The sequence below is a fragment of the Prunus avium genome, chromosome 2 (assembly GCF_965620075.1).
Source record: "Prunus avium chromosome 2, drPruAviu1.hap1.1, whole genome shotgun sequence".
Classification (NCBI taxonomy): domain Eukaryota; kingdom Viridiplantae; phylum Streptophyta; class Magnoliopsida; order Rosales; family Rosaceae; genus Prunus; species Prunus avium.
The window spans coordinates 39,915,153-39,933,419 of NC_142285.1; the positions used below are offsets into that span (position 1 = coordinate 39,915,153).

General features: G+C 37.8%; 4 protein-coding genes across 6 annotated transcripts; 2 read left to right on the forward strand and 2 right to left on the reverse strand.

Annotated features, from left to right (window-relative positions):
• The first annotated feature begins 326 nt into the window (after positions 1 to 326).
• Positions 327 to 3,071, forward strand: CLC2 (Clathrin light chain protein). Its single transcript, XM_021949924.2, has 3 exons — positions 327 to 769; positions 1,628 to 1,781; positions 2,554 to 3,071. Exons 1-3 carry the CDS (start codon positions 396 to 398, stop codon positions 2,905 to 2,907), a joined length of 882 nt encoding a protein of 293 aa, XP_021805616.1. The 5' UTR covers positions 327 to 395; the 3' UTR covers positions 2,908 to 3,071.
• Positions 3,072 to 4,085: 1,014 nt separating this feature from the next.
• On the reverse strand, positions 4,086 to 8,169 carry LOC110749753 (flocculation FLO11-like protein). The gene is made up of 5 exons (XM_021949930.2): positions 7,375 to 8,169; positions 7,057 to 7,174; positions 6,392 to 6,506; positions 4,768 to 5,802; positions 4,086 to 4,540 (listed from the first exon to the last, which is right to left on the reverse strand). Exons 1-5 carry the CDS (start codon positions 7,559 to 7,561, stop codon positions 4,286 to 4,288), a joined length of 1,710 nt encoding a protein of 569 aa, XP_021805622.2. The 5' UTR covers positions 7,562 to 8,169; the 3' UTR covers positions 4,086 to 4,285.
• Positions 8,170 to 8,833: 664 nt separating this feature from the next.
• LOC110749750 (arginine-tRNA protein transferase 1) lies at positions 8,834 to 13,132 on the forward strand. 2 transcript variants are annotated; one of them, XM_021949928.2, is made up of 6 exons: positions 8,834 to 9,624; positions 9,961 to 9,999; positions 10,162 to 10,312; positions 10,410 to 11,552; positions 12,142 to 12,448; positions 12,599 to 13,132. In XM_021949928.2, the coding sequence occupies exons 1-6, from the start codon at positions 9,465 to 9,467 to the stop codon at positions 12,704 to 12,706; spliced, it is 1,908 nt and encodes a 635-aa protein (XP_021805620.2). In that variant the 5' UTR covers positions 8,834 to 9,464; the 3' UTR covers positions 12,707 to 13,132. The 2 variants fall into 2 exon arrangements, with proteins under 2 accessions (XP_021805620.2, XP_021805619.2); XM_021949927.2 differs by having other exon boundaries at positions 8,848 to 9,624; positions 12,590 to 13,132.
• A 791-nt stretch (positions 13,133 to 13,923) lies between these two features.
• On the reverse strand, positions 13,924 to 16,917 carry LOC110749763 (Yippee family putative zinc-binding protein). 2 transcript variants are annotated; one of them, XM_021949944.2, is made up of 6 exons: positions 16,778 to 16,917; positions 16,450 to 16,570; positions 15,074 to 15,117; positions 14,417 to 14,525; positions 14,277 to 14,332; positions 13,924 to 14,184 (listed from the first exon to the last, which is right to left on the reverse strand). In XM_021949944.2, the coding sequence occupies exons 2-6, from the start codon at positions 16,543 to 16,545 to the stop codon at positions 14,100 to 14,102; spliced, it is 390 nt and encodes a 129-aa protein (XP_021805636.1). In that variant the 5' UTR covers positions 16,546 to 16,570; positions 16,778 to 16,917; the 3' UTR covers positions 13,924 to 14,099. The 2 variants fall into 2 exon arrangements, with proteins under 2 accessions (XP_021805636.1, XP_021805637.1); XM_021949945.2 differs by having other exon boundaries at positions 16,450 to 16,560; positions 16,778 to 16,916.
• Positions 16,918 to 18,267: the final 1,350 nt, after the last annotated feature.

Genomic DNA, 18,267 nt, shown 5'->3' on the forward strand with positions numbered 1-18,267 from the left:
TAGTTTCCGTAATTTTCCAAAAATATTCCGAAATACGTAAGTTCTGAAATTTTCCAAAAATTCCGAGTTTCCAAATTGGAATGGATATTAAAATTCTGAAATTTTTTGTAACAAAATTGGAATCGAATTTTCATCCCGAATTTTTTTGGATTAGAATTGGAATCGTGATTCCCATCCTCCGAAAATCAGCCCTACCCAAAATAAAAAAGCATGTGAAATGGATGTGGGCCCAACATGTGTATTGAGCCCATATCTCAAATTAAAGCCCAATATTTCCGCCCAGCACAACGCAACCTACTGATATTTCTCCAGTAATTAGCTGCCTTTGCGAGCATTTCGCTTGGTCGTTAAGAGCAGAGAGAGAGAGGCCTTTCTTACGTGTCAGTAAATTGATCATGGCTTCGTTCACTCAACCCGAAGACGACTCAGTTCCGACCACGGGGTCAACTCGCCCATTCGACGACGATGGTTACCTAGGCTACGACCCCCGTCTCCCCTCCGTGCGATTCGAATCCTTCGTCGCCACTAACTTTGCCGACTCGGAGTCGGTCAAGGATTCGGCCACTGACTCACCGCTCTTCCACGGCTCCGCCGTAGATGACGCGTACGTCGCTCAGCAGGCGACGGAGGGCCTTTCTCCTCCGTCGATCTACCCTGAATCAAACGGCCAGGGCTTTGATGGAGGGTTCGGCGAATCCAACGATCCGATTTTGCCGCCTCCGTCGGATATGCTGCCTGAGGAAGGCTTTGCTCTCAGAGAGTGGAGGAGGTAGGGTTTCGAATTTCGCTTGTTTGCGATTGAACCAATAGTTCTGTTGAGCAATCTATTAAATTAGGGTACTGTTAAACGAACCCTAGAAAATTAACTGAGTACAACCTACTGACAAACTATGTGCTGAATTACTAATTTATCCTAATCTAAAATGGGCCATCAAGAATCCAGGTGCGGAAAAAGATTTTTCTTCTTCTTTTAATGGTTTATTGGATCTACTGGTTCCATTGGAACCCAGGTGCGGAAAATATTTTTTTTCTTCCTTTAATCGTTCATTGGACATTAGAAAACCTGTATTTAGTTCTTCTTAAGGGGGCAAACTATATTGATGGAAGGTTTGAAGCTCAAAATATAGAAATAACATAATTTGCTACCATACTGGTGTGGGAGTTGCATCTTGCTGTATAAGCAGCACATAAATCAGAAAGTTTGTTAGGCACAAATTTTTATGTAAATCTGGAGATAATGGTCTTTACAAAACTCAGAAATCTACTTTTGATGGTTTTATTATCTCTTTCCTAGAGCTCACTCTCGCTCTCTCTGGTTTTTAAACTCTATTCAGTGGGGGGAAAAGCCCTTTTTTCTTCTTAATGAAAAAAATTCTGGGCATCAGAGCAGTGCTTAAAATCAGAATCTGCTGTTTCTACAGACATTGGACATTTTGGCAGCGCAGATAAATTTAGAATTGTAGAGCTAGCAGCTGATTCACAAGGGTCCTGTGGACCACCATGAATGGGACAAAGTTTGTGTGATAGGGTGTATTAGGGTGTACTTAGAATATGGTGGTAAATTAAATGTTTGAATCATGTGAGGTTGTAAAGGAGTTCTCATAAACCAAACTTTTGTGGCATTCAGACAGAATGCAATTGAGCTGGAGGAGAAGGAGAAGAGGGAAAAGGAGTTGTTAATCCAAATAATTGAGGAAGCAGATGAATTCAAGATTGACTTCTACCAGAAGAGGAAGATCACTTGTGAGAATAACAAAGCTGCTAACAGGGAAAGGGAGAAGGTTAGATCAAATGAACTTTCAGAAAGATTTGATTAGCACTATTCTCTGTTTTAAATGAGCTCTTTTGAGTACTAATGTTAACTTCATACTTCACTGTCTCAAGTTTAAGTTTTTGTTGGCATGCATAATAAGATCATTTGAGCTGATGCCGGTAGTGTATTTATTTCATGTAGCATTAGTTCTTGAATTGCTGATTCTTTCAATAATTGAATATGGGTCCAGATAGGCGTTGAAGAAGAGTCAGATCTTGTTGATACATAGAAGATTATAACTTTTATTCTCTTTACTAGGACTGAAAACTTAGTTATACTAAGTGATAATCACAATTATCTAGGATTCACTACATGAACCTCAGGTAGACCGTTTCCTTGTTATCCCTCACTGTAAACTAAGTACTAATAGTACTGTAGAAATCATCTGAAATGTGTCCTCTTTCTCATTGTAAGAATTTGATTTTGATTTTGATTTTTTTTGTTAAGATATTGGTAACAAATTTCTGATAGTGTATTCAGCGTTATGATTTAAGTGCATGTATATTGTGAGTTTTCCACTACCAGAATGAACTCTTGATGTTTCAAGTGTCATTACCTTGTCAATTGGGAATCTAGTTTGGACTTTGTTGGGATTTAAAAATGACATTACTTTACAGTTTCTTTCTCCTCTAAATATCCTTATCGATTTCTCTTCTAACTTCTAAGATTAGAAGAAGTAAAGAGTTATATATACCTTCCCAACATATATTGTTTTGAACTTGTATTTTTGTGTTTCTCAGCTGTTCCTGGCCAGTCAAGAGAAGTTCCATGCTGAGGTAGACAAGAACTACTGGAAGGCAGTTGCAGATCTAATTCCCAATGAGGTGCCAACTATAGAGAAGAAGAGAGGGAAGAAGGATCAGGAAAAGAAACCTTCCATTATCGTGGTACAAGGTCCAAAGCCTGGAAAGCCAACTGAACTTTCAAGGATGAGGCAGATACTTTTAAAATTGAAGCATAATACGCCTCCCCACCTTAAGCCTACACCCCCAGCGCCAGCCCCTGCTAATGATGCTAAACCTAGTAGTTCTTCTGCTCCACCCAAGGCTGCTGCTGTGGCAGCTGCCCCTGAGGCTGTAGTTGCTGCTGCATAATTTTACTGGCCATCTTTGTCAGGATTATTTCGTAGTAACCAAGTACTTTCATTGCAGTATTGTGGAGTTTTTCTTGCTGAACATATTTCTGATGGATATATTCAGTTCTAAAATTTTGTGTTTTATATGTACAAAAGTGAATTAGAATCCAAATTTTATGATAATATTTCATTTTCAGTAGGTTTAGTAAATCCACCTCTCGTTGCAGCTCTTGAAGAATCCTCATATACATAATAAATAATAATACTTTTAGTTAAATTTTCATCTACTGGTTGAAAGAATGACTTCATTCATATAAGTAAATGTTATGCTCGTGTTGAATGTGTAATTTAAGGCCCTGGTTCGTGAGGTATTGATTAATTAGACTGCTAGTTGCGTCAGCAACGGCATCTAACTTGTGGAAAGAGGTACTTTAAGAAGCAACTGTTGCAATGTTGAGAGTTTGGTGCGACAGCACTGGAATGAAATTATTAAAAAACTCTAATGCAACGGGGATAACACTTTTTGCTATCCTCGGCCAATAACATATGTGATAATTTTTCCACTTGTGTCATTGTGGCGATGGAAAATTTTGTTTTTCTCATTGATGGGCTGGGTGTCGTGATCCTGAAGATACATGCATGATGGAAGTCAATATTAAAGTGGTCCAGCTCTGAAATTTGGGTGAGAAATTCTTCTGTCGCACATCTGGCTTTTACTGAAATGCCAAACATCAGTGGTCCTTAAAGTTTGAGGACGCAGACGCAGTAGACGAAACTAGGACTTCAAACAAACAAAAACAGCCGACGGTTTTGATTCCTAAATTTCAGAAAGAAAGAAGAAAAAAAAATGATTGTTTTACATTGGCTCGTACAAAGCAATTTTAATTTTCAAATGAGCATAGTAAAAGCTTTTACAACTACTTCCGCTAACGTATCAAATAAAAAAACTACTTCCGCTACACTATCAATTTCTCCATGAAGCCGTTTAGAGAAAGAAGGAAACATTTTTCCTTGTAAAAGTAATGCCATCAGCAAATACCAAGTTTCCTTTTAATGGTAGCGTTCAACTCGACAAAGATTGGGGTAAGGACTTTGGAAGCAACATAATCTCGGGTTCACCGATAACAGGGATCTAACTTTTCAATACAAGTATCCGTAGAAAATGAGCTAAGAAAGGCTGTTCAGCACATAACTAGATTTCCTAATATTACAAATATCATGAATTACATCACCGCCAGCATTTGCAATAAACTTTACATTAAGCATAGAGGCACAATTCTAGTAAGGTGTCTCGGGAAATTGGTTTTCTTTTGACTATCAAGATGATTGGAACCCAAACTAAAAATACAAGGTAGATTAGAGATGCAGTTTATGTGGGATGATAGGACCCCGAACCATTACCTACCCCGCACACTAGCAGGAGATCGACCCCCTCTTTCACTGCCATTATCTTCTACTTCACTCCCATCTAAACAAATGCCATTGTTGTTTACACTGACTTCAGAGCTAGCATTACTGCTAGTGGCAAGAGGAGAATCTGAAACGCTAACCGTTCTGCTTCGTGCAGGCCCTGATCTCACACTGTACATAGAGGATGCAGGAATATTTGTCATTAAAGGTCGTAAATTACCTGGAATGCTTCGCCTTATGTCCTGCAGCAAACAGTTGAATCAGGAAAATGTAAACAATACCAAACTTGTATCAAACAATTTCTCTAAAATCAAGTAAATTCTGACTGCTCAGCAGCTTTGAGGGAATGAGGGAAAACTATCTTCGGCCACAGAGAATATGAAATACTTCCACAGAATAACAAGCACAATTTTGTACTAAGACACCAGGGATTCTAGTCTCAACTCATAAAATGTAAAGACATGCTTACCATGTGACGTATAGCCATATCAAGGGATTTCTTTGAGAGTGTTCTACCAAAGCCTGAGCTGTCTGGGGATGAAGATGACTTCCCAGAGTGGTTACCATGAGGAGAATGTTTGTCCTCTTGCTTTGGTGGTGCCAGTTTCCTCATATTTATTACCCTCTCGACCATTTTTGTTCCAATTAAAACAGGGCTCACATTGTCATTAACTTTAGAATGCCCCCGACTGAATGCAGGAACAGAGCTCCCACTTGTATGACTAATGCCATTGGGAGCCCGTCCTCTTGAAGGAGAGCATGATTGCCGTCTTGGTCTTCCATTAGAACCAGGCTCAACAGAAGAAGATCGAGAACTGGGTGCTCCAGGCCTACCTCTAGAGGCTGAAAGTGGTCTATTAGGAAGTGTTGTCCTTAAATTTGGTGGAGCATCAAGTGAGAAACCCGGCATTTCTGAGGGCTTCCATGGTCTAGATTTCACTGTAGGGGACGCACCACGTGATGGCACTGGATTTCTTGCTGTTGCAGGAACTGGCTTGGAAACTGAAGGAGAGGGCCTTGATGGAGGAGCTGATATACTAGGTGTAGTGGATGGCATGGACGGTCGACGAGTTGGTGTTGATGCTCTTGAACTTGATGCAGACTTGGGTGGGGGTACAGTGGGTCTGGAAGTTGGTGTTGAAGATCTTGCCATAGACCTTGACGGTGTAGAGGATCTTGAGGGAATAGTAGATTTAGTTGCAGAAATGGTAGATTTAGGTGAAGGAATTGTGGATTTTGTTGTGGGAACTGTAGGCTTAGCTGCAGAATTTGTGGACTTGTTTAATGGCAAGCTTGCTCGAGAAGTAGGTGTTGACCATCTTGAAGGTCTAGGCGCAGAAGTCAATGTGGGGCGTCCAGTTGGTGTTGCAGGTCTCGATCCTGGACCTCCTGATGATGAGGGCCTCCGGGTCCCTGAACTTGAAGAACTCAACCCAGGGGAAGAAGTTGGTTGTTTAGACACTAAGTTGCTCCTAGCAGCAGGTTCTGGCTGGGGGTTTGCTAACTATGACCAAAATGAAGAAATAACTTAGAAACACTACGTGAAATGCAAGCACAATTAGAACTCAAAATTCATGAACTTAAAATTACCATGAAATCCACCCTTATTTCAGAAGACTGATAAATGAGAGAAACATCATCGTTATTTCTATTAATTAGAACATTCTAAGCTCAATAGTAGTTGAATCTCCTCTAACTTGCATATTACAGATAAGTAATTTTCTTTTAAATGCAGTTTCTAAGTTAAGCAACGTAGAGTTTGACAGATGTAGAATTAGTTCAAAAGTTCAGATACTCATGTAACTGCCAATTAAGCTTCATATCCTAATGATATCTTTTGCAACTTCTCTGATTCCTAATGAAACCCTTGTTTTTCGAAAGATTAACAACAGTCCAGCATAACTATTAATTGTCAGAGTAAAGAAGAAAGTCCTGAAAAATCAAATTCCATACGAACTGGTGGCTTCTGCTTTTAAAAGATTAAAGATGGATGCTAACATTCAAGTCTGTCGACTACCATGCACATAATGATAAATCCCACCCACTTACACTTAGAATTGCAACCCAGTTGATACACTTAAGGAAATGCTTACTCTAGATTTGAGTGCAGTAGGACGAGCCTTTGGGGTTCCAAGCTGACTCATCATGGTCCTATGTGATTCCATCTCCAATGAAGGAAAAAGAGGAGTCCCGGGTGGAGTTAAAAGCCTGAAAGGAGAATAAAATAGTTTTTTGTTAAAGCAGAATAAATTAACTAATGCCAACTTAGACAACACTAGTCATTTAAGATGCTTTTTAAGAACAAAAGCAAATGTCTGTACAGACTTCTTATTTATTAAAACACGTCCATGGTCATGCATTTCCTTCCTCAGAAGTTCCTACATTGCATAGGTATGCAAAATTTCTAATGAAGATCTATTAGAAGTAAAACAAAGGGAAGCCAACAGGGTTTGGCCACCTTGATAATAACCAACTCACCCCACATTAGGCAGTAATCAGCAGGCCACAGACTATATCGCGTACTGTTGGACTTTGTTCAAAAACTTTATAATCCAAAACATTTCATATGATATAATTGGAACAAAAATCAAATTCTTCAACCATCCTAAGTTTAAAGCATATGATTAACCTAATTTAGAAGTTCCTTAATATACAGAAAAATTTCAGAATCATAGCCTACAAACATTATAAATGAAAAAATATATGGCCTATACATAACATTTACTTTAAGAAAATGTAAAACACATTATGGCATTACCAATCATAATCATTCTTATCATTGTCTGAATTGAGAAAATCATCAGCACCAGTTTTGCGTGGAGGTGCTGGCGTTGATGAGGAAATATTGAAAATGGGAGAAGTTCCGGGTTTCGACCCTGCAATGTCGGGGTTACCAAATTGGAAACACATCAATAATCAACACCAAAGCCTAAATAGACAACATTCCCAACAATTCAAGCGAAGTACAGATTATCATAGCATCAGTTCAAGTAAAAAACACATTAACGATCAATAACGCGAAACTTGAAATCCTACATTGCCGTCCAAAACCTAAATATTTCGGCATAAAGAGTACCTAATGGTGCATCGAACTCTTCAGAGCTGTTAAGAAGAAGATCATTTCGTTCTTTTTCGCGCTTCTTCATCTCTAGGAACAAAGCGAGCTCTTCTTCCTTCTCCTTCCTCACTGAGGCTCTCAGCTGCTGCCTCTGTTTCATCATCGCTTGCATTTGCGATTCCTGAGCCCTAAAACTACGATTCATCTCGACAACGCAAAGTCCAGGCAACCCAAGACTAGGCCCAATAATCACAGATCAAAATAATAATAAACAAACTAAAACCTAATTCCAACCACCGCTCAAACAACAATTGTCGCATAAAACGTGTTGCCGTCGTCACCAAACGAAGTTCAGCAACTGTTAGATCTGAAACCGAGGGTTAATTGGTGCACAAATTCGAAGGCTACGAATTGGCATTTTGTTTCACTTTCTTCCAATCGTAAAAGCTGAATAGGAGTGTAAGAAGGGTGAGAAATATGAAATCTTGAACTGTCCTCATCTATAAGGAACCGCCATTGTTGAGGAACAGAGCTCAAGTGTGTGGAAGCTTAGAGGAGAAGAGAGATTGAGCTTCAAGGAACCGCCATTTTGAGAAGCTCAGCTCGAAACGCAGGTGAGTCGAGTAGAAGTTGTAGAGAGAATCCTTGGAAGATCGGAGATTTCACAGTGGAGAGAGAGTGAGGGGGAAGAGGAGTGGCATCGAATGGTAATTTAGGAAAGAGTTAGAGTCTGAAATGGGGAAAATGAACGGAGATGCACCGTGCAGCTCTCGTTGTTTCTCTCACTTAAAGCCTACGTTTTCAGGTCGTGGCTTTTGGTGGGTAGATAATCACGATAATGCCCTCTTTTCTAATTTATTTCATTTTTGTTTTGAAATTTGAAATGGTTGTATTTGCAGTTAAGCCCATGTACTTTTATGTAATTCTGATAGATGCCTTCGAGGATTGTCTTGGTTCTGTCAAGATGAGTATTGTTTTTGTTTGGATGTCCCGTACATCATACTCCAGGGTTACATTATCTAGGGGTGGGCACAGTTCATATTGGATCAGTTTTACTTCAAAATCACTACTGAACCAATTACAATATAAAGGTTTAATTTAATTTAATTTTGACAAAAATTATGAAAGAAATCAATACTCGCCTTGGATAATAAAGAGGTTTTCCTTATTTTTCTTTTTCCTAATGTTTTCTAAAATAGGTCCTTTTTTGTTGATTTTTATGAGATGTATTATAATATTTGATGGATTTTAAATTTGAGATCTCTTAATTAAACGAAATATATAAATGACTATTAACTATATTATCTCTCGATTATTTTCGAAAAATGTCTGCCTTTTTTCTTTTGATAAATCACTCCTCTAATAATAGCTACTTATGGTTTGATTTATTTATATTTAATTTTTAATTTTTAAAATCACGTTTGGACCGAACCAATATGGTTTGATTCAGTTTCGAAAACTTGTCCAGTGCAAATTTACTTACAAGTAATGGAAATCATAAGAAAGAGAAATGATTTTCATTATCGACTACTCCTGCATTTAATATGTAGACCCCAAACTTAAAATCTTTAATCAAAGATCGAATCAATTAAGAGGAGTAGTTGATGCGATTCTTATTTCTTGTTTATTATATTTCATTTCTTTGTATTCCCATTACATGTAAGTGAGTATCAAGTCACGCATTACGGTTTGGATGGTTTGATACGCCCTTTAGGTTTTTTTTTCGGCCGCTCATTGATTGATTTCCTTTTGTTTTTGGTCGCCCGTGGATTTCTTTTTGGGAGGGGAAAGAAAATGAAAAAAAGTAAAGAGAATAACGTGCTGAAAGAAGATGAGTAATTGTACTTAAATTCACCAGCAAGTTCCCGAGTCTCTGTTCCTTCATTTGTCCGCAGAAAATAAAATATTTTAAATACTATATAAAAATCAAGTCAGATATACAAATGAATAAACAATTTAAGTTGAATTGAAAATCGGCCGCCGAGATCAGAAGGAGAGGGTCGCACGGTTGGTACCGCGCACCACGACGTCGTTCGGAAGGCAAGACGCGGTCCAGAGTCTCCGATGCAAAAGCAGAACTGAGCTGAGCTGAGAGAATCAAATCGGGAATGGCGGGGAAGACGAAGAAGAGCGAGGCAAGCAGTAGCAGCAGCAGAAACAGCAGCCGTAGCAGTAACCACAGAGGGGAAAGCGTGGTGGTCGATTATGGTAAAAACAAAAGCTCTTGCGGCTATTGCAAATCGTCTGCTCGCTCCAGTATCTCTCATGGTCCGTCTTTCTGATTCTAATCAACCCTTTCTCTTTATCTGTGCTTGATCAAGTTTTCGCCTCTAACTTCATAATTTGGTTGATCTTGCTAAAATTTGAACAGGTTTAGGAATTTAATTATATGGTTTAATTTGAAATGTGAAATCGTCGTGCTTGTTCCTATCTGCTAACAAGTTATGAGATTTCTAAAAGCAATGCGAATTTGGCAGACTTTTTAGCACAAACATTCATATGTCTTTTATGTGATTAGTCATCGCCTGTGTTTAAGTTCTTTTGCTCCTTTTTACGTGCATTTGATATTTCTGATACATTTTTAATGTGTCGTTGGTTAAACAGGATTGGGGACACAGAGCATTACGATCAATGACTACCAAGGTTGGTTTTCTCTTGGATTCTCGTTATATTTTGTGAACAATACTATTGTTATTGTATTGGTAACCATGATGAAGAACCTCTCTTGATCAAAATGTCATCATTTTAGTGATTACAGTCGTACCTTGAATTTTTTTTGTTTATATTTTATGTGTCTCTTGCTAGACCTTCTTGACCGGGGTTGGAGAAGATCTGGTTGTTTCCTTTACAAACCTGAGATGGAAAAAACATGCTGCCCTGCTTATACTATTCGTCTGAAGGCCGGTGATTTTGTTCCTTCTAAAGAGCAACTTCGGGTGTCTAGGCGAATGCAAAGGTATTGTTATGTCGCCTTTTATTACACTCCACCTTCTCCATGTCTTTAAACTTCTAGAAAAACGTATGTTTATTCTGGTTTATATATTTTATCCTAGATTTTTAGAAGGTACCTTGGATTGTAAAAGACCAGTGGAGACTGTAGAGGATCCAAATGCTTCTAAGGACACGTGCAGCCGTACCCATCTTGGAGTTTCAAGCTTAGCTGTGAAAGAATCCTCTTCCAATAACAATGAAGAGAAGGATGGGGAAGAAAACATTGTGCGATTCTTATCAGATCAAGTTGGTAGCGTAGTTCATGCTTGCTCTGAAAGTGGAGAATTTCCTGACATTCAATTTCCAAAGGCTTCCGTTAAAAAGGTTTCACAAGCCAAAAGAAAGATTTTGGTCGAAGGATCAGAAGATCTCTTATACTCGACCAATATTGCATTCCAAATAGCGGCTACTATAAAGCGGTCTCTACCAGATCAGAAGGACGGCAACCAGGGAAGATTTTCAAGGAATATTACAGATGAAAATGGGCCTTCTCCAAAACTTATTGCTGAAAAGCTAGAAAGTTTCTTGAATCAGTTGGCAAAAACTTCTGGTCTGTCAGTCAGGGCTTGCAATGGACACTTAAATTTTTATTCAGCCGCAAAACATGCTTCCGCATATGAAAGTTCTCAAACTGTTAGTGTCTCTAAAGGATCTGCTGCCAGTTCTGTAAGTAAAGGATGCAGTTTGAAAAATAGCTCTGAAAATACTCAGGTAAAGAGGCGGAGGCTCGAGATTCATTTGAAAAGGTCCAGTTTTGATTCAGAAGAGTATGCCTTGTATAGACGGTATCAAATGATGGTTCATAATGATACCCCCGATCATGTTACGGAAAGCTCATATAGGAGGTTCTTGGTTGATACTCCCTTAATATTTGTTCCTCCAACTGGTGATGGTACAGTTCCACCTTGTGGCTTTGGCTCTTTCCATCAGCAATATGTGATTGATGGAAAGCTTGTTGCAGTCGGTGTTATAGATATCCTCCCTAGATGTTTGTCAAGTAAATATTTATTCTGGGACCCAGATTTTGCCTTCCTATCACCTGGGAAGTATTCAGCACTGCAAGAAATAAATTGGGTGAAAGAGAATCAAGCACATTGCTCCACTCTTCAGTATTATTATCTCGGTTATTACATTCACTCTTGCAGTAAGATGAGATACAAAGCAGCATATTCCCCATCTGAGCTACTCTGCCCTCTACGTTACCAGTAAGTTCCCCTTTGCATATACCAGCTGACCATGGAAAGCTGTTAACAGTTTCACTTTACTAATTAGGTTGAAAACAAGTAAGGTTGAAAATTTTCATTTGTACATTTGTGGTTGATATGCCTGCTTTGAACTGTACATTTTGCCTACCATAGTTAAATCATTTTTGTGGAGGGCATCCAGGTTGAGATTACAAATTATCTAGTTGAGGTGGTTACACAAGCACACTGGGAAATGGGAGAATTAGGTTAAAGTAAAAGGCCAGTAATCTAATCTGTTTCTGAGTGGTGATTAGGTTGACTACACCCTAGTCACTTGGGAACATGTAATCAAGCAATCTGGGAAACTTAAGAAAACAGAACCGTGAGTTACTCCTAACATGCTCTGGACTCTCAAGCTCCTGGATCTTCAGCATGTGAGGGATGCTCTCTTGATAAAGAAACATGCAAGCTGAAGTTTTCATATGAGATCATTATCTACTTCATATACATGTCCAATTGAAGCTTTTCTTTTCATATTAATCAAGAAAATTTGCTAGTGTCCCGAAATTCCAAGTTTTTGGTGGCTAACAAACTGAAAGTTTGACTTCAGGTGGGTTCCTTTTGCCATTGCTAAGCCTTTGCTTGATAGAAAGCCGTATGTTGTTCTATCGGATTTTTCCACGTTACAAGATAGAGAGTCCTTGCCGCCTCATGTTTCTGAAGATGTCATGGAAATGCAACATGATGACATTGGGAAAGAAGACACTAATGATTTTCTTATGTATGACGATGAAGGGATGATGGAGCCTGAATATGGAAGCTCAGACAACGAACAACATCTGGCATCTGTTGATGTAGAAGATGGAGATGTCGGTAACATTTTAATCGGGTTGAAGGGATCTCGTGTGAAATTCAAGGTATGTGTACTCAATTTTTTTATGGTGTTCATTGAGCATGTCTGAAATTTTCAGATACCTGATTTAAAACTACTTAAGCTTCCCACCCAAATCCAATCCCTTTCTTGTCTTCATAGTTACACCACTGTGTTTCTGTTGAAGGATCTAAAGTTTGCTTTTCGCCCATCGGAAAGGAGTTACTTGGAGTTCCAGCTGCGTAGATATATGAGAGTTGTAGGTGAAGCCCTGGCTGAGCGAATGGTTTATTCACTTGAGTGATTTGGTTGTTCTTACGAGCCTTCATTAGATTTCATCACATATGAAACATTATATATTGTAGTTGGAGCCAACTCTTATGCTCGACTCAATGTCTGGTCATTTTAGCCGGGGCTAGAAGCGAGGGCCAATCACGAGTTCCCCCATATTTTGAGTTGGACACTTGTTTGCTGTTCCGTGGCTTATGTTCGATAGTCAATACAGACTCCTGCCCCAGATTCATCTGTTTGTATGTTTTTCTTGATGTCAAGTTATCAATTTGCATCATTTCTCTATTGAAACGAATGGGATTTTCAGATTCAAAATCTAGACGCAGCATCACACGTGTTTCCTGGTACATGATAGCTTTCCTCTATTTAAGACATCCATTATGCTTTGTAAATTTGTCCGAGTTGCGTAAAATACAAAGCTTGCTTGCTTTGCCCTTCAGAGCAGTCATCGCATAATGTGATTCGTTTCTGAGATTAGTTTACCCATTTTTTACTTTCACCAGTGTATAAAACAAAAGGGACAGTAAAAGGAGAAAAAGCTTTTTACAGGCTTGCCCACTTGAATGAGATGCACAGGAAACCATAAGAGAGTCGAGAAAAAAAAATTGAGAAAAATGTTGAAGTCATAAAATGATAAAGAATGACGCCCATTAAGATGGTTTTGTAGCTTTAGGCTTCGTAGACCTAATTTGGTCACCATCTGTTATGCAGAAAGAAAAAAAATTTGTAATAGGGATATCATTGTTTTGTTATCTCCGGTCAATAACACAATGACACATGGAAAAGTTGTCCGACATGTCTTTGTGTTATTGACTAAGGATAGCAAAAAATATAATTCCCATTACATGAATTTCTCTTGTTACGTAGGCTACCGAATTATTGGTTTGGTAGCTGCCCTTCCACAAATTTTCAATATGCAAGTGGAAAAATACTAAAAAGAAAAAAAAGAAGAAAAAGGTGGATGCTTTGTAATTATTTGAGCAGCAGGAGAGGAGACATGGAGATGGATTTTCAAAGTGACATCAGCCAACTTTTTTTCTTCTTCTTTTTTTCCCGCCATATTGTTGGGAATAGTTTCGAATGATGGCAATATTACAATTTGCAACAACAGTGCTTCCATCACACAACTGTTAACCAAATATTTTAAAAAAAGAGTTCCTTTTACAACACAGACCTTTTAAGAGCAAACATAATTTGGAACCAGATGTATTATTTTGAAAAGAGGCTACATTAAGAGCAAACCGAATCAAATTTGAACACAATCAAATGTTTACATTTAGATGTTATTGAAGGCAAGTTTAGATAGTTGCCGAAATGAGGAATTAAGAGCTTAATAATTCACGAGTAGAAGAAGAAGAAGGTTGAGATTCAAAGAATGTACAATTGAATGTGAAAAAGGGTAACCATCAAACATCATCTGCATCACTGCTTCCGACTTGTGCTTCATGACTGACCCAATAATTGCTTCCATCAGGCCCGGCCATCTTAACCCTGCTCAAGAATGAAACTCACAACCTTATTTTTACCGAACTGAATTAGATTGGAATTCAAATTTTGTTTCTCCGTATGACTCTACTACTGACCGCTCAAGTACGGATTTTCCTTCCTTGTACTTCTGGCTCTTTTCGTGGGCAGTCTCCTGAAAGAAAACATCGAAACCAATAACAGCAGAAAACAAGTATACGTAAATAATGACAATTATATTCATGCCTCATAATCTTACATATTTCCACCCCACTATTGATCCACATCCAACACAAAAAATGTCAGCAACAGTGTGCAACCCCGTCATCATCTGTCTCTCTTCTTTCTCTCCGGAAGTTACATTCACTCTGTAAATGATTGGAGATGCGAATCACATATCTAAAAGCAACTCATTGCAATCACATACTGCTTAATGACAAATCTTGTTGAGTGAGCTTGCAAATGAGAATGCCCATGATGATTATCAACGATTATCCTATTTCAGACTGCAATATCCACATCATTTCATTTGACTTTCTGCCGTGTTCAGGCATAATTTGACAGACTAAAAATGAAAAATAAGAGTAAGAGACCAAGTGTTTGAAGCTATTGATGGCAGCTCTTGTAAAATTCAGTGAAACCGAAACTGACCAGTGCTGTATAATCAAAAAAGCACACATGCAATCAATTAATGTTTCTAATAATCAAATTCAAGGATGATCTTCAGACATGCTTTGTGTCTTGATCATGTGTAAAAACATAAACAGAATATTCTTTTACTATTCCAGCATCTGTAACTTCCATGTGGTATTGGCTGAGTTCGGTAAGGGTTGCTGGTTTACAAAAAGTATTCTCCAGTGGATCTAGTCTCAGCATCAGACAAGGGAAAGATGTCCAAATATGAAGAAAAACTTACACCTTACTGAAGAGATAAGCCTTCCCATGCCTGCAGTGGAAAGACTGAATGAAACACAGGCAAAACATGTAGTCAGACAATGTACTTCCATTCCAATAAAACTACCAATCAACATTTGTTGGACACTCCAAATGAAAAGGGAAAAGAAGTGGCAACTACATAAAAGAAGAAACAGAACAAGCCTTAATAATACTGAATGATTATCAAAATAAATCCTAACCGTCATCTTCTTCTACCTCCTTATCTAAAAATTAAAGATAGCACAGACTAGTACCATCTATCATTTCACTCTACTTAGAGCCCTACCTTATTTTAAATTATATTACTTTGAGACAATACAGATACACTCATTCATGGACAAATCTTCTAAAATTAGTTTTGTCAGCTGGACACAAAAAGTCCAAAGCTATGTGTCACGAGTCTCAAAGCTAAAAGAAAACATGTCAAAACTGAAGGCCATGATCTATTTGTGCTTGGTAAGTTTGAGAAGCACCCGTGGAATTAAAGACGCACTTGAAAGCAATGAATAAGATTTTTTTTGTAGATTTCATACTACTTGATGAAAGAATTCGAGTAAGTGTAGCAGCCAACCATAAACACTATCTCACATGTGACGTGACCAAACTGGGCATACTGGATAATCTGTTTCCAGTAGCATGGCCCTCGGAGAGGGCTGGGAAATACCCTAAATTCTAACAGCTATATCATAAGCCACCATGTCCTCTCTCAGTTGAAAAGAGGATAAGCCTTCAATTTAGTTCTAGCTGTCCTCTTCATTAAAAACTAGCATCAAGTCCTTTTTGCATTCCCGCAGGACAAATAATTAATGCAGCATTATTTTTATCCTGGATACAAGTTCTACCTTATGTTATAGGATCCAAATGCCTTAATAACATCCCTTACCTCATTAATCAATAAATTTCAACTAACAGATACGCTACTGTGAATGTGGAATATTCAACACAAATCTAACTATCAAGCTCACCAAAAAAAAAAAAAAACAATTACCATTGAAGAACCATGAGAAACAATAAGGGATTCAACTACACACTTAATGAGATCTTGTACTAATGATTATCAAACACCAAATTAACCCTCTTTTCATCACATTAATGTTGCCTTACAGTTCAAGTTAGACAAAACCAACTTCCAAGAGTAACTAAAGGAACATAAATTCATAATCACAAAAGCAGACTAACTAATACATTTGAGTCTTCGACCCAGGATACCATCAAACAGCATACATATTATCTTCCAAGGGAAAAAAACAGAAACAGGCAACAATTCATCAATACCCGTATGAAAATTTAAGCAGAATATCACAGAAAAGAATAAACTTTGACTGATCAAAGCTGGAGAGAGATCAAATTAACAACCTTGGAAACTATATCCTCGCAAAGAGCTAGATGGGTTCGGCAGTGCTTGCAGCTATAGATCTTCCCCTCAAGACTCTGCACAAACAACCTTCCCATGCCTCCACTATGCTCCTAAAATTTTCTTAACCAGCAAAAATTCGAAGACAAAATGAAGATTCAGATAAAGGGTCGTCGTTAAAATCAAAGAAAAACCAAAAGAAGATTGATATGAAAGAGATGAATCTACTGCGCGAGAATAAATGGAAAACAAAGCCAACAGAGAAAGAAAAGGCAGATGCAAGAAAGGAAAAAGAGAAAGACGGAGAGAATTGCTTGAATATTTATTTACCTTTGCCTCTTATTGTTTCTGGTGCAGTCTGTAGTTGCAAGAAATGTGGACCTGAGCTATCACATTTTCACAAATAATATCACTTTTATGTTGAAGTGGCAACCAGACAAGACGTGTATACTACGGTTTATTTTATTTTATTTTATTTTTTTTATGGCCCTTTATGCAATAAAATAGCCTCTCTTCTTTTTTTGCTTTGTTGAAAAAATAAATTCGTATTCATAGTTTTGTTGGTTTTGCAATGGTCACCTCTGTTTTCTGCATATTTAGAATTACATCAACGCATTTTTTTCATTTCGTGTATGTTTTGGTTATATAAAAAACTGAAATTATCTGCATTATTGTTTTGGTTAGGTAATGCTTATGCTTCACAGACAAATGAATGATACTGCTTAGAAAAAGGGGTCACCAAGAACGCGTCAATCACGTGGACACTTGCAATAGAAGCTGTTCGTCCTTGTCATGATCGCCAGCACTAATTATTATGGGTTATTTTTTTCTTTTCTTACTGAGCGAACAACTTGTTTAACCTCATCTGCTAACTTGTTTAATCCTCGTCTCGTCCGTGAAGAAACTTTTGACATTAATTTCTTGCAAGAAAGAGTGGTAAACAAGCTTTTCCATTTTTTTTCTTTTAGAAATGGCGCATCAAGCTTTTCAAAAAGAGAAACGTGTTGCCATCTCCCAAAGGCCCTTCATAACTTGACAAAGAGAAATTCAAATTGGTACCTACCCAAGATTTGAGTCATATTTTTAAAGCTATCCCTAGTTAGTTTAGTTTTATTTAAGCTTCTCCAAATGAAAATAAGTTAAAAGGGGTAATTAGATGCGAATATGTTGAGTGAGGCTTGCAAAACTCCAAGGGTAGTGGAAACCAAATTTGGACCCCTTTATCAAGTTATTTATATGCTATTATCGGAGAGGAGATGAGAGGGTGGGTGGGAGTGTGACACACATTAACAAGCCGACCCCATTGGGCATTTTTATACTTTATGCTGATGAGATACTTTTAGGCATCTAGCACCCACTAAAATTGCAAAGAAATGGTTATATAAAGATTGTCAAATCTTAACCAATTGCTTTATTATATTATGAATAAGAAATCAATTCACTGTGCAGATGATTGGAGTTTAGGTGATAGCTTCATAGAAGGGGAGCTTCCTCTTCTCTAGGGTGCACAAGATTCAATCCAATTCGTTCAAATTAACTGATTCAATCTAATTCAATTTAATTTCAATCAGTTTCGATGATTTGGCGAATTGGATTGGATTTGTAATTTACAAAACCAACATGATTGGATCAGATGATGGATTTGCTCATGATAATCTAATCAAATCCAATCAAATCCAATCTATTTAGTTTTATGCTTATTTTGCTCCTGTAGGTATTTGTAATTGAAAAATTATGACTATTTTAAGTCATCTAATGAATTTATATTTAATATATTATATAATCAAAAAAAATTTCTCTATTATTTTATTTGTATTTTA